Source organism: Sprattus sprattus (genome assembly GCF_963457725.1).
Source record: "Sprattus sprattus genome assembly, chromosome: 14".
Classification (NCBI taxonomy): Eukaryota; Metazoa; Chordata; class Actinopteri; order Clupeiformes; family Clupeidae; genus Sprattus; species Sprattus sprattus.
The window spans coordinates 18,238,059-18,253,286 of record NC_137912.1 but is presented as its reverse complement, the minus strand read 5'-3'; the positions used below and the strand labels follow the sequence as shown (position 1 = coordinate 18,253,286).

General features: G+C 46.4%; 1 protein-coding gene across 7 annotated transcripts in view; it reads right to left on the bottom strand.

The window, feature by feature from the left end:
• Positions 1-15,228, bottom strand: part of cald1a (caldesmon 1a) — a 56,317-nt gene that overhangs the window by 20,529 nt on the left and 20,560 nt on the right. For 2 of the 7 annotated variants that reach the window (XR_013968884.1, XM_080850920.1), the window contains exons 1-5: positions 12,212-12,386; positions 11,508-11,603; positions 3,321-3,455; positions 919-1,315; positions 266-556 (exon numbers count right to left, since the gene is read on the bottom strand). Coding sequence is in view for 6 of the 7 variants with exons in the window: in XM_080850920.1 (XP_080707046.1) it covers positions 266-556; positions 919-1,315; positions 3,321-3,455; positions 11,508-11,581 (897 nt within the window). In the remaining variant the exon portion in view is untranslated. Of the gene's footprint in view, positions 1-265; positions 557-918; positions 1,316-3,320; positions 3,456-11,507; positions 11,604-12,211; positions 12,387-15,228 lie in introns of those variants that run through there. The other 5 variants (XM_080850922.1, XM_080850921.1, XM_080850925.1 and 2 more) reach the window with 4 other exon arrangements.

The following is a 15,228-nucleotide window of genomic DNA, read 5'->3' as shown; positions in this document are numbered from 1 at the left end:
CTGGAGATTGAAGGGAGAACTCTATCTGACAGTTAAGCTGCTGTTACATGCTCTTTCAATTTTATGGAATTTACTTCAGTGGCTGAACTCTGATGTACTTTTCCAATAAATCTGGAATCTGCGTCATTTAACTTCTAAAACTGCACCAGAACTCAGTGGTTCACACCTTTGACTGCATGCCGCCCCATGAACCGTATGTTATGTGTGTGTGTGTGTGTGTGTGAGCATGCACGTGTTTAGAAACCACCACACTCTGGAGTCTTACCAAACCCTCATCATCATCATCGCCTTCAGGAATCACTTCTTCGTCCTCCTCCTCCTCCTCCTCCTTCATCTCAGTCATGTGTTCTGTTACCCCATTTTGGGCAACAGAAGGTTCCAGAGCATCTACCTCAGAGGGCGGAGCTGAGGCTGCCTCACCTGCCTCCGCCACGCTGGGCTTGTCAGTTAGCCCCTCCCCCTCTGCCTCGGGCATGGCCGAGACTCCTCCCTCACCTGAGTTCTCTGACTCCTCCTCCACTGCCTCTGATAGCAATGCTGGCTCCTCAGTATCAGCCTACAGAGAGGAGTCAGGCCGGATCAAGTTTGGACCCAGGAGTTTTTGGATCAGGTCTGGCTCGAGTCTGGATGAAATCTGGCTCCAGTCTGGCTAATCTACTCATCTACAGCCTAAACCTCTAGTTGACTGACTTTAGGAAACATACTGTTTAGAGAGCTAAGCTGGAAATTTGTAAAAGAAAAGTTAGAAAATGAATGATTATTATCTCTATATGTACAAATGAAAACCAATGCATGGGCCTTGGTATAGTGCATAGTGTTTATACAATGAACATATATAGTATATGTACTGCATATAGTATCTGTAACACTGTGAAAGATGTCAAATGCATTATGAGGGTGTGTATGGGTGAGGCCAACCTGCTGTCTGTATGATCTTCTGGGCTTCTCCACTTCTCTCTGCACCTCCTCCTCCCTCTCCTCGTCCTCCACCTGGTTTGCCGGTGGCTCTTCCTCCTGCTCCACAGCCTCCTCTTCTTCTTCCTCCCTCTCCACTTTCACCGCCTGTTCAGGCTCGACATCCGGCTCCGGCTCGTAGGAGCGTCCGCGGCGGAAGGATGCCCTCTCCTCCAGGCTGTTGTCGGTGGCGACGGCCTCCGGGACGTCGAGCTGACGCTCCTGCGCCTCCTTGAGGCGGCGCAGTCTGCGCTCCTCCCGCTTGGCCAGGCGGTCCTGCAGAGCCTGCTCCTCTTCATCATCTACTCCTCCACCTCCTCCCACTGAGGAGCTCACCACTGAGACCTCTGACACAGACACACTGAGAGAGAGAGCGAGAGAGAGAGAGAGAGAGAGAGAGAGAGAGAGAGAGAGATAGAGAAAGAGAGAGAGTTTAAGATCAATAACAGGTACACTGTACATTGTTTCAGACTTGTAGCTTTGGCATCAATGACTTGATTCTTTCATGCCAATAAAGCATCATTAGATTTGAGTTGACTTGATTTGAAAGAGAGTGGCAAACAAAAATGAGAAACGGGGGAATACATAGATACTGAGGGTTAGAAAAACACTTCAAAGACACAAAGAGGATGAGAGGAAAAGAGAAACAGACCATTTTGTACGACATTGGGCTGACATTTTGTAGCCCATGAATTTATAAATGATGAGAAAAAACCACAGGACAAAGCCCCCCTCTCTGCCATCCTCCTGTTAGCAGACAGTAGGAGTTGGACCTCCGGCCCCTTCAGCTCTGTCTACAAACACACAGAGCCCATTGAAGGCCTGATTCCCGACACAGGACCACCAAGAACACAAGCAGAGAGGTTTTTCACTCTCTCACATTTAAATATAGAATTGTATTACTAGCATGGCTGTAACATAGACCATAATGGCAACAACAACACACAACAAACAAGCGAACAAAAGAATATTTCAATATGTTGGGAGATACCAACAATGACCACAATGGTAACAACGAATCCCTCTCTCCCTCGCTTTTTCTCCACCACTCCCTCTTCCTCTGTCTCTCATTTCTCCTGTGTCACCCACCCCCACTTTCTCCTTTCACATCTCCTCCTTTCACACTCTCTTTCTCCTTTCAGTCTCTTCTCTCTCTATCTCAGGGCATATTCTCCCTCGTCTTAATTATTCCTCCATCTCACTCTCTTTACTTCTCTCACTCACACTTTCACTCTCACACTCTCTCTCTCCCTTTCCCTGCTTCTCTCTCCTTCCCCTAGCACCCCCCACCCTCCTCCCCCTCTCTCTGTCTCTCTCTCTCTCTCTCTCTCTGCTGACGTGTATCTGAAAGGCCATACTCAGTGCAAGGTTAATGCAGTCTGACTGAGTCTTTGGCAAACTTTTACACACCGTCAGCACCGTTCCACAATAGCACTCCACTCTGTCGGCACAGGCCTAAGCCTGTCCAGCCGACCGCAACGCTGTGTGTGTGTGTATGTGAGCGTGGGTGTGTGTGTGTGTGTGAGTGTAAAGGGTTGCCCTCTTCAGCCGAAAGCATCCACACACACAATGCTGGCCAGTGTGTGAGACGTCACCGGCGGCCCACCACTTCCATTCTGGCCGCCTGAGGGGGAAGTTATTTATTACCCCTCGCAATGCATGATGGGAAAGGGAAGAGGAGTGAAAAAGGAGAGAGCAGGAGATAAAGGATGCACAGGAACGCACAGGGTGAGAAGAAGGGTCACACACACACACTCACACACACACACCACACGCGCGCACACACACTAACCCACACACACACACACACACACACACACACACACACACACTCACACACACACACCACACGCGCGCACACACACTAACCCACACACACACACACACACACACACACACACACACACACACACCCACACACACACACACACACACACACACACACAAACACTCACACACAGACTTATAAAAGACAGATGCGCACAGTCATGTAGTCCACAAACATGGGTGGACACATAGAGAGACACAAATTCATGTGTCAAAAAACACAGGCACTTCAAGACAAACATGCATGTATTTTTCAAAAGGGCTGTCAATTGAAAATAGCTCAGTTTCCAGCTTTTCTTAGCGTGCCTGTAATACAGGGCATATTTCTGCTGCATGATTGACATGGGGACATAGTGAATGCTCCTGTGTGGCAGTGGCCAAGACTGCACTTTTTGTAAAGGTAGCGGGTCAGCCATTGTTTGTCCTGCTTTAATATTAGAATTTTAAGTTGAGGTAGGGTGGAATAAAATAATTGGGCGCTTTGTGGTTTACCCATCACCAATGATGTGTGTGTGTTTTTGTGTGTGTGTATGTGTTACCTGTGGCTATTCATGTCAGTAGTGTCAGGTGTGCTGGAGTTCTCATCTGTGTCTTTGCTGCGGAGTCTCTCCAGACGAGCTCTTCGCCTTCTCTCACGCGCAGCCTCCTCCTCATCATCGTCATTCCTCACAATTCTATACACACACACACACACACACACACACACACACACACACACACACACACACACAAGCACACGCACCAAGAAACATTCACCCATATCCAGACACACACACACACACACACACACACACACACACACACACATACACACACACACACACACACACACACACACACACACAACAAACACATAAAAACAGTGCTTGAGCGATCACCACTTTCATAACAAGCCATTATTCACACATTTTCATAAACACAGACACACACTAACAGCTGATAAAAATGCCACTGTAATCTGTCCCTGTGTATACACGCCTGTCTACTTAGTGTATCCTATCTGCGGTTATTATGAGTGAACTGATCCAGGCCCCGGGCTCCTCTTGGCAGCGCTCACCCCAGAGCAGGCCTCTCTGTCCTGGGCAGTGTCTCCTGCCACTGCTTCTAACCCATCTCCGGCTGATGCGCCGTCTGGAAATGTGACTTGGCCGTGCACAGGACAGGTAAATGGCTTTTGGCTTGAGACGGCCACGTTGTCAAAGACAAAGTAAGTACGTGTTTTTGTTTTTTATCTATCTCTCGCCAATCGTGTGTGTGGCTCCCTGAGGATGTCTTCGTAGCGTCCTGTAACAGCTATTTGAAGACATTAGATAAAATATCATGTCCAGGAATGTTGTGTAAGTGTGTGTGTGTGTGGGGGGGTTATGTGTTGGGGACAAGCATGTGGGAGTGTGTGATGAACATTTGGGTGTGAGTTTGTGAATGTACAATGCTTCAGTGCATCTGTGCATGTGCATGATGAGTGTGTGTGTGTGTGTGTGTGTGTGTGTGTGTGTGTGTGTGTGTGTGTGTGTATATGAGTGAGCTTCTTCTTTGAGTGCATATGTGCACATGTGTGTGTGTGTGTGTGTGTATGATTGAGTTCTTCTTTGAGTGCAGATGTGCATGGGTGTGCAACTGTGCATGGGTGTGTGTGTGTGTGTGTGTTCCACAGGAGGGCTTGTGTGCTTGAGAGCAGTGGTGTCTCCCTCTAGAGAGAATAGCATAAAGGAATGCTGTAATAATTGAACACAGTGCTATGCTTCAGAGCTGCTACGCCCAGACTGAACCTGAGGGAGCCTGACATCACCGCAGCTAACACTGATCATCTCTCTCTCCCTCTATCTGTCTCCCCCTCTCTCTGTCTCTCCCTCTATCTCTGTGTCTATCTATCTGTCTTTATCTCTTCTCTCTGGCTGGCAAACATAAACAAAAACATACACAGATGCACATATCTATCTGTCTCTTTCCTCCATCTTAACTACTCATGTCACACACATATGGTTACACACACACACAAACACATTTATATTTCTCTCTATTTCTCCCAATCTCCTCTGTTCTTCTCTCTCTTCCATTCCTTGTTTATTCCATTCTCTCTGTCTCTTTATTTTGTCTCTCATTCTCTCTCTGTCTTTCGAACATAACTGTGTCTTTCTCTAACACATCATTCCTTTCATTCTTTTGTTCACACACCCTGGAATTCTCTTAATCCTCCACACAACACAGATCAGATTTGATTGTTGTTTTCCATCTTTCTCCCTTAGTCTTCATTTCTGTTTTTCTCTCCTGCCCTTCATTCTTCCATCTCTCTCTCTCTCCCTATCTTTCTCTCTTGCTCATCCCTTTAATGAGATGTATCCTCTTTTTTCCCTGTCAGATTCTTAGATAGCTCTAGCTCTTGTCTGGCCATGGAGGTAGTTACTGGGCTAGTCCCCCCCATAGATCTAGAATTCCTAGAATTCCTATTAATCCTATTCACAGCGACGCTACACTCTGTCCTGTGTCAGACGCAATGGCACATCGAAGAACGTTGCTGTCATCCATTCTACTATTCCCAATTCTATGGACAGACATAACAATGCGCCTGGTAAACCTGGGGCCATATCTGCAATCAAGTCTTTCTTGAATCCATACCAGTATGTGTAAGTGTGTCTGTGTCTGTGTCTCTCTCTCTCTCTGTGTGTGTGTGTGTGTGTGTGTGTGTGTGTGTGTGTGTGTGTGTGTGTGTGTGTGTATTCATCGTGCCATAAGGCTAAATAAAGTAATGGCTCAATAGCCCATCAGCATTCACAGTGTTGCAGAGCCACTAAGATGACAAATGATAAATCTTTGAGCAAAGTATCCTCTCTCTCTCTCAAACACTCTGCACACATACGCACACAGAGACACTCCAAGGTCTTCATGTGGGTTTTCTCGACCATCCACCAATGAGGAGATTCTGTGAGATCTAAGGGCTGTCGTCTGAGTGAGTCCTTAGCCCTTTCCTGGCGTTCTGTGGCTCGAGGAGTGAGACGTTACTAAAATATGTTTTCCATATGGGTCACGCTCTGCGGCCTTGCAATAAGCAAATGATTTTATAGGGCATGTGGTAAACACGCGACACATGTCTGATTGAACTCATTAAAAAAAGATTTGCTCACAGAAGATTCGGTTTCGCCGTGGGAGTCGGCCAGTTGATACAAGACTGAAATGAATTCTGCATTCACAACTCTTAGCCCCAAATCTGACTTTAACTCTCTTCATCAGTGAGAGGTTCATCTGCAAACCATCACTGTGTATGTGTGTGTGTGTGTGTGTGTGTGTGTTTGTGTGTGTCTCTGTGTGTGTGTGTGTGTGTGTGTGTGTGTGTGTGTGTGTGTGTGTGTGTGTGTGTGTGTGTTTGTGTAAGTGTGTGTGTGTGTCTGTGTTATAAATATGTCTTAACTAGCAGCACTATAGTCTCCCGCCACATGTTTTCCTTCTGTCCAGATATCCCAGAAATGTCCAAGAAAACAGTTGGGAGAAGGGCTCAGGGGAGTAGCGACTGTGCGAGGGAGAGACGGAGAGAGGGATGGAGGGAAGGAAAGAGAGAGAGAGTGTGGATAGACTGATAGAGTCAGGGAGATTGAGACGGGAGAAGGAGTGATATAAAGAGAAAGTAAGAGAGAGAGAGAGAGAGGGGGACACAGAGAGAAAGAGAGATGGAGACAGAGAGATCTGCCAAAAGGCTGCCTCATTCCCACGCTCACCCCCTTCCAGTCGCCTCCTATCCCCTTTTCATCAGAGCACACACAACACACACAAACACACACACACACTCAGTCATACATACATATAAACACACCCAAGGCCAACCGTTGCAATGAAGAACCTGTATTTTCTGATCTGAACTCAAAGCCGAACTGTTGTTGTAAAATGTGTGTTTGTCCAGCATCTGTGTGTGTGTGTGTGCACAACAATGTGCTGCAATGTGTATGGGTGTGTGTTACTATATCTTCAGTGTATGCTCATGTGTGTAAGTCAAAAAGTGAAAGTGTGTCAGTTTTGTGAGTGTGAGTGTGTGTGTGTGAGTGTGTGTGAAGGCCAGCATTTATGGAGCAGGGTGAGAGTGTTTGGAACGGCCCATTCAACCAGACTGGGTGTTATTTCCTGCGCTCTTCCTGTACTCCAATGGGACCCCGGGTAGACTTGTGTGTGTGTGTGTGTGTGTGTGTGTGTGTCTGTGTGTGTGTATCTGTGTGTGTCTATCTGGGTATCCAGTGTGTGTGTATATCTTCCTGGGTATGTGTTGCAGTAGGTGTACACATATGTGCACACATAAGTGGGTGTGTGCGTATACGTGTCTGGCTGTGTGTCCGTGTGTATTTGTGTGTGCACTCATCCACTGTAAACGTATGGCACTGCACACGCATGTTAGAGTATACGTGACAGGATTCAGTACAGGAATATAAGCATTGAGTTGTTTTTATAAGACAACCATCCAGGTGTAATTTGCAGACTGCTTCTGTCTTCTGTGATAGCATTAAGGCTACACCAACAGCCCAATCTGACGGATTCAGGAATTTCTCCATGAAGGTGGGAATTCTGTGCGGAATTTTGAATGGATCTCACGGATCAGAGGCACGCATCTGAGCCGCCTCAGTCATCGAGGCCCGGAACATTCCACTGGAATATTTAGTCAGCTGAGACGCAAAAACAGCAGTCAAAACATTCCAGTGTGTGTGGAGTGTCACTGACCCGCCTCGGAGCAGAAAATCACACACACACACACACACACACACACACACACACACACACACACACACACACATACTCAAATGCACAGACTTCTGCAGTGAGAGAACACATCACAGGGGAAATGTTCTGTGTGTGTGTGTGTGTTCGTGTGTGTTTGTGTGTGTGTGTGTGTGTGTGTGCGTGTGTGTGTGTGTGTGTGTGTGTGTGTGTCTAAAAAATTAAGTGCCAGGTCATGGGCTTAACCTGACCTTTGACCTTTGTATGCATGACACCAACTTCCTAGGATTGGAGGAGTCAGGGAAAAAAATGAATAGAAAAGATAAAATTACAGATAAAATTTGATGCACAACTTCCAAGCTAAGGGCTAAAACTCAAACGCCGTCCAAGGGAAAAAAAAAACACATTCTAACATTCTGGCTCTGTTGCGCAAGAGAGCTCACTGTCAAGCATGCATTTAGAGTATCCTTTTCCTCATCCGTTCCAGATGTCCAGTGAGCTCGGGAGGTTTCCTAGCTTCAGCAAGAGCGTGGGGCCGAGTTCCCACATATGGCATGCTGATATTTAGTCTTTCTAAAAATGTCCATTTCTGCCCCAGTCCATGGTGGTTTAGTCCCTCTGCCTGCAGTGTGGCAGCCATTAGCTTTAAGCTAGTTTTAGCATTGTGATAGCTTTGATTGCGTGATAACATTAACTCTTCATTTCTGAAGGATTTTAGGTATTGTATTGATTTTAGGTAATGTTTACATACATTTCTTCAAAAAGTGCTTTTGAACAATGAATCATTGAGAAAGGCATATTTATCTAGTCTATATGATAGTATTTCTACTATTTTTTTTACAGTAGGTTATGAATTTTTTAAACAGTGTGAGCGGTGCTGTGTGTGGCTCTGTCTGATAGTGGTACTGAGGGCTAAGACCACGTGGCACACTTCACTGTCAGCGCGGCAGAATGCAAGTGAAGCAGTTCAGAGTCTGAAGGGATGCAGGTCTCAAAGAGAAAGCTCAAGATCTCTCTATCTCTTACTTTCTCACTCTCTCAATCTCTTCCTGCTCCTGTCTTTCTGTTGTGGTTGTGTACTGTAGAATGTTTTCTGCATCTCTCGCTCTATTTTTATTCTCTCTTTCTTTACTCTATAGGGTGTTGTCTGCCTGTCACACACACCTCTCTCTATGCCCTCTGCCAATAAAAACCTCTCCATTCTCAATCTTATGGTCCCATCTAAGCTTCTCAAATCCATCAGCAGGGCATAAGAGAGAGAAGTACAGAGGGAGAGAGAGAATGAGAGGGAGAGACAGAGAGAGAACGACAGGGAGCAAGAGATAGAAATCGAGAAAGATAGAAAGAGAGAGAGAAAGAGAGAGCAAGAAAGAGAAAGAAAGAGAGAGAGAGAGAGAGAGAGACAGACAGAAACAGGGCGAGAGAGAGACAGAGACAGAGAGAAAGAGAGACAGAGAGAGTTTCTTTCACTCTATAGGGTGTTGTCTGCCTGTCTTACTGTCTTTTCTCTCTTTTTAACTTTCTTTCACTACCATCTGTCGCGCTCTCTCTCTCTATAGAATGTTGGACTGGACTGCTGGAGGAGAGGGATGGTGCTCGTCAAGCCTTCATCACCTTATACAGTTCCAAACTCAGGTTCTGCTGTATGTGTGTGTGTGTGTGTGTGTGTGTGTGTGTGTGTGTGTGTGTGTGTGTGTGTGTGTGTGTGTGTGTGTGTGTGTGTGTGTGTGTGTGTGTGTGTGTGTGTGTGTGTGTGTGTGTGTGTATGCTGTGCATTGGTCTTAGTCTGTTTAGGTGTACATTATGTTTCCATGGATATGCAATTGGCCAACATCAACACAACTACATATATGGACATACTTTCCATAGACACACACACACACACACACACTCACACACACACACACACACACACATTCACCCACACACACACACCTCTCTCTATGCCCTCTGCCAATAAAAACCTCTCCATTCTCCATCTTATGGCCCCAGCTAAGCTTCTCAAATCCATCAGCAGGGCATAAGAGAGAGAAGTACAGAGGGAGAGAGAGAATGAGAGGGAGCGAGAGATAGACATAGAGAAAGATAGAAAGAGAGCGAGAGCAAAAAAGAGAGAGTGAGAGAGAGAGAGAGAGAGAAAGAAAGAGCTGGGCACCGCTGGATCAGCTCCAGCACACATGTGTTTCTCCCCAGCTCCATTAAGACCAACAAGTAAATATTGACCGTCCGAGCCTGTGCACATAATGAAAGCAACTTGGAATGGTGAGCTTTTCTCTAGAACTCTCAACATCAACAACACACTGTAACTTAGCGTGCAGAGAACACACAGACAGAGAGAAAAAAGAGAAATTCACCCAAAGGTCTTAGCAATCACAAGAGAATGCAGGTCCAACACAGTGCACATGAAACCCAATGCTGCCCTGAGTTGATGTCCAGTATGTGTTCAATGCTACATGCCAATTTTCCCTTTGCATTTAATAGTCAATTTGTGCCTGTCAGAGGTTTATGGTGTAGCTTTAAACAGGTACTGACAAAAATGTGGCTCGTATGAAGAGCTTTTTTTATAATAATAAAAGTCTACTACCACATCTAGTTTCAACTGACCTCAGGACAGTAAGGATCTACATGAATTAATTTTCCTTTGGCAATTATTATGTCTGTTAAACTAACTAATCTACCCAGTTTCCCTGTATATCAGTATTACACTGCACATAAACCTAGCAAAAAGGCAAATTCATGTCTGTCAATTAAACATTAACATGATCAACTGTGCCAGCATGTTTGCCTTGCAAAGCCAGACCTGCTATCAAACTGGATAACACCACTTACACAAGTGTGCATACAGCACTAATGCGCAAGACAGGCTCGTCTTGTGCGAATCTGAGATTTGACATTATGTCCCCTCAGCTCTCCATGACGCCACACAGGGACGTTTCTTTTTTAAGTTCCTCCGCCTGGATTTTCGTGGGAGTGTCCCACCCCCCTAAGTCCTTACACGGACACATGTCTCTAGTGGCTGGCCCCCATTTTTAGCCTGTGCTCTGTTCAAATGTCATCTCACACCTGAGACATTCTGGAGACAAAAAAACGAGGAGAAAAATAAAAGAGAAAAAAGAGAAAATGAAAAAAAAAAGAACAGGAAGCAGTAGAAGAAGTAAGGAAGAAAAGAAAGTGGCGATAAGAGCACTAGTAATGACTCCCAAAGACCTTGCAATCAAACAGACTTTAATACCAAGCCACAGACATGAAAGACATAGCTGAGGCTACCACAACAGGTACCATTAGGCTTACAGAGGACTGGTGCCCTTTCAGGTATGGTGAGCCAAAGTGTAAGTATTGCCGGATGTTTCTGGAATGGCACGAGAAGGCAGAGAGAGGGAGAGGGAGAGAGAGACAGAGAGAGAGCGAGAAAGACAGACAGAGAGAGGGAGAGAGAGAGGTAGATAGAGGGATAGAGATAGAGAGAGGTATAGAGAGAGAGAGAGAGATATAGAGAGAAAGACAGAGAGAGACAGACAGAGAGAGAGAGAGAGACAGATAAAGAGAGAGAGAGAGAGATGCAAGGTCCTGGTATTCCTTGGCAGTGATTTGAAAGCCTTTACAGGGACCACTCCCACCCTGAGTCCAACTCTAAGCACAACTCAAGCCTGCCCTCCAGGCCCCAGCCAACTGATATACACTTATGCAACCACAGGCAGACACAAATGCATATGCTCTTTACTGTGCGGTGATTACTGGTTAAATATAGATATACTAAACATTCGCACTGTTTGAGGTACACTTGGCACTGTGTCTTTTTCCTGACTGGGTTAACTGCATGATTTGACAAATCAATCAGGCAACATCCCTTTCCTTCGGAAAAGTTACTAATTAGTTACTGATAAACACAACACTAGTGGAGTTTGTGAGTGTGTTTTAGGTTTGTTAAAGACATTTACAGCTTATGTGTTTATGTGTTTGTGCCTGTGTTTCTCTATATGTGTGTGTGTGTGTGTGTGTGTGTGTGTGTGTGTGTGTGTGTGTTTCTTTACCTCTCGGCCTCCATGCGCATCTCCTCTCTCTTCTGCCTCCTCAGCTCCCGGCGCCTCTCAAAGTCGTCATCCATGTCTCAGTCCCGAGTGGACACGCTGGACAACAACAAAACACACACACACACCCCGAGTCAACAACCAAGGAAGTTTACACACAAAAAAAGGCTTCCTCCATTGGCCTGATAAACCTTTGTGAGGATGACATCCTGGTTATCCTGATCGTTATGGTGGAGGAGAGGCCAGAGCTATTACTACTCAGGCACTAGGTCAGGGTTACACTTTTTACATTTTGATTGAGCAACAACACAAACACAGATCGTCTCTAGGATACACGTTGTTTTTGTTCAGGAAATTACCGAACTTCACCGGGAACACAAATAGGACAACCACACCTCCATTTGTCTTTGGGAGGCCAAACGTGAGAGGGGACTCAAGTGGAGGAAGGGAGAGGAGAGGAGAGGAGAGGAGGAGAGAGCGTGGAGAGAGTATGCACAGCTGAGAGAAAAAGAAAGGATGTTCACACAGGATGTCCATTCAGTCAGCCAGAAACACTCATCCCCTAAAAATACCCAGGGTACGTGACTGGGAGAGAAGGGACCACCCAGAAGATAGCCAAGCATCGCCTCATTAGTCTAGTGTACCCCCACCCACACACACCCCAGTACAAGAGCTTGCGTTCAGAACACAAAAGCCGTAACACGTACCTTTGACGATGCTGACGGTTAGCCTGTGAACACACTCTCTCTCCCTCTGTCTCTCTATCTGTCTGTTGCTCCCTCCCTCTCTCTCTCTCTCTCTCTCCTCTCGAGCGCTCACACCGCCCCAGCGCTGATGCTAGACTGCTTTATCTTGCCCTTGCAGAGGCATGGAGGGGGCTGCGGCTCAATCATTCACCAGCTGGAGCTACCAGAAAAGGCAAAGGCCAGCCTCTTCCCTTCCCCCTTTTTCACTCGCTCCTGCCCTTCCTCCCCCCCCCCTCTCTTCCTCCCTTCCACACTCCCTGTCTCTTTCCTTCTCTCACTCTCTCTCTCACAGTCTTTCTTTTTCTCTCTCTCTCTCGCTGGCAAAGCATTGCCTGCTCAATCTCCCTCTCTCTCTGTCCGTCTTCCTTTTCCCTCTTCACTCTCTTTTCTCTCCCTCCCTCTCTCCCCCCTTTACTCCTACTCCTTTCCACTCTCTCACTCCATTCTCTTTTTGTTCCTGTACTGTTTGTAGAGCTGTGAGTGGTTAGCTGGGCCGAGTCTGTGTTTGAGAGAGCAAGAGAGAGAGAGAGGGAGAGGGAGAGAGAGAGAGACAGAGAGAGCGAGAGAGCGCGAGAGAGAGAGACAGAGAGAGCGAGAGCGCGCGAGAGATAAATGAGAGCGAGAGAGAGAGGGAGGGAGTAGGAGAGGGGTGGTGGATGGATGGTGGGTGCGGTGACTCTAGCAGCCGGGCTTCCTGTTCGGAGCGAGAGGCCGTAGCTGTGCTGCCATGGGGACGTGCTGTCTGGGCCCTGTGCAGCCATCCAGAGTCCTGACAGCAGAGGGCCACAGGAAACACTGGGAGAGGCTCCACTGCACTCTCTGCACTCTCTGCACTCTCCGCCGTTCCCCATCAGCCTCCACTGCTTCCCTCCTCATGCCCAAACCTCCTGACATTACCCATGATCCTCCACTGATTCCCTCCTCATGCCCAAACATTACCCATGATCCTCCACTGATTCCCTCCTCATGCCCAAACATTACCCATGCTCCTCCACTGATTCCATCCTACTGCCCAAACCTCCTGACATTATCCATGATCCTCCACTGATTCCCTACTCATGCCCAAACATTACCCATGCTCCTCCGCTGATTCCATCCTACTGCCCTAACCTCCTGACATTACCCATGATCCTCCACTGATTCCCTCATGCCCAAACCTCCTGACATTACCCATGATCCTCCACTGATACTATCCTACTACCCAAACTTCCTGAAATTACCCATGATCCTCCACTGATTCCCTCCTCATGCCCAAACATTGCACATCCCAGGCTACAATAAGTCTGTGTGAATGCTTATGTGTATGCATTTAATGGTGCATGTGTGTGAGTGTGTGTGTGTGTGTTCATGTGGTGTGTAACTAAATGTGTGTATGTGCATGTTTGCAAGCACATACTATTGATCAATATCAACACAATTACATACACTGGGACATATACACAAAAACGCTCTCTATTCAGTGTGTGTGTTTGTGTGTGTGTGTGTGTGTTATGAAGGTGGTCGTGTGATGTTAGGGGTAAACATCTTCTCCAGTCCTCACTATCACACACTGCGAATCCAACTCATTTGGCTCCGCCAATTTTCCCGGCACACCACAAAAATGTGCTATGTTTAGATGCAGACGTGCCATTCGCGGCTAAGGAAAATTGGCATTCGCAATCGCTGCAATTTCGAGCAAGGCAAGCATGTCAACAAAACCAGGGAACAACTGCTAGAAAGAAGAAATGCAGGAAAAAGCGGCATTAATTCACTTCTGAAAGAATCATTTTCACACCACACATGTAGCGCCTCTATCTGAAGTGACAGCTTAATTGAAACATCATCGCCACTCAAAACATGTTTTATTCAACATGCGTTCCCTGAAATCTCCTCCATCCAACCAGGCAGTCTTTTTTTTCTTCTTTTCTTTTTCCTTTTCTGCTTTTTTTTATTTTCTCAGCATGGGGCAGTGTAGTCTCCTAAAAGAGGCCCAGTCCTTTCCTTCAAGCCCAAACATTCCTGTCTCGGCCTTCACGGAAAGCGGAGGAAGAGAGAGAAAGAGAGAGAGAGAGAGAGAGAGAGAGAGAAAGAGATAGAGAATCTAGGTGTTGTGCTCCCCTGGTCAGTCGGGGACCACCCATATTCGCTTAAAGCTAACATACATCGGGAGCTGGAAAGACAGAGAGAGAGAGAGAGAGAGAGAGAGAGAGAGAGAGAGAGAGAGAGAGAGAGAGAGAGAGAGAGAGAAAGAATGGAAGGCCCATGTCTGTAGGGTTTCCTGGAATTACAACCACTATACTCTCCCCTCCGTTTCTTAACAGGACTTTCTCGCTCTCTCTATATCTCTCTCTCACTCCCTTACTCACACTCCCGCTTTCTCTTTCAACCACTGCCCCCCCTCTCTTCCTCACCCTCTTTCTCTCTCTCTCTTGGTCTCTACCACTCCCTCCCTCTCTATTTCTCTATCTCTCTCTTTTTTTCTCCTTGGCAAATCTTAAGAGTTATAACGGCCATAATGACACATTTACCCAGCTAATTACAACTCTCGAGTACAAACCTGTGGCACAGACATTCTCTAAGAGCTCACTGGCTCCAGCCTAGAAAGCTAGATACATGTTAGCATGTTAGGGATGCTTTTCATATGCCACCAAAACACACACACACACACACACACACACACACACACACACAAACATGGAATGCGATAAACAAGACACACTGACGGATAGCTATCCTCCCCTGGCTACAGCTCATGCTAACACACTGAACAGAGCTGAAAAGTAGATACTACCCCAAAGGTACTGCACAGTCAAATACTATAACAACTGGCAGACATAAATGTGAACTTAATTAGAGGCAGAAAGTCCTTCATGTTCCATATTTAAGGCATCCATATTTATCTGATGTTACACTGCTTGATGTGCAAGGGACCTTGAAGCTGGTGATTACGTTTATTTCTCCTTACCGGTAATTTGTTAGTCTGTTGTTGCCCCATTATT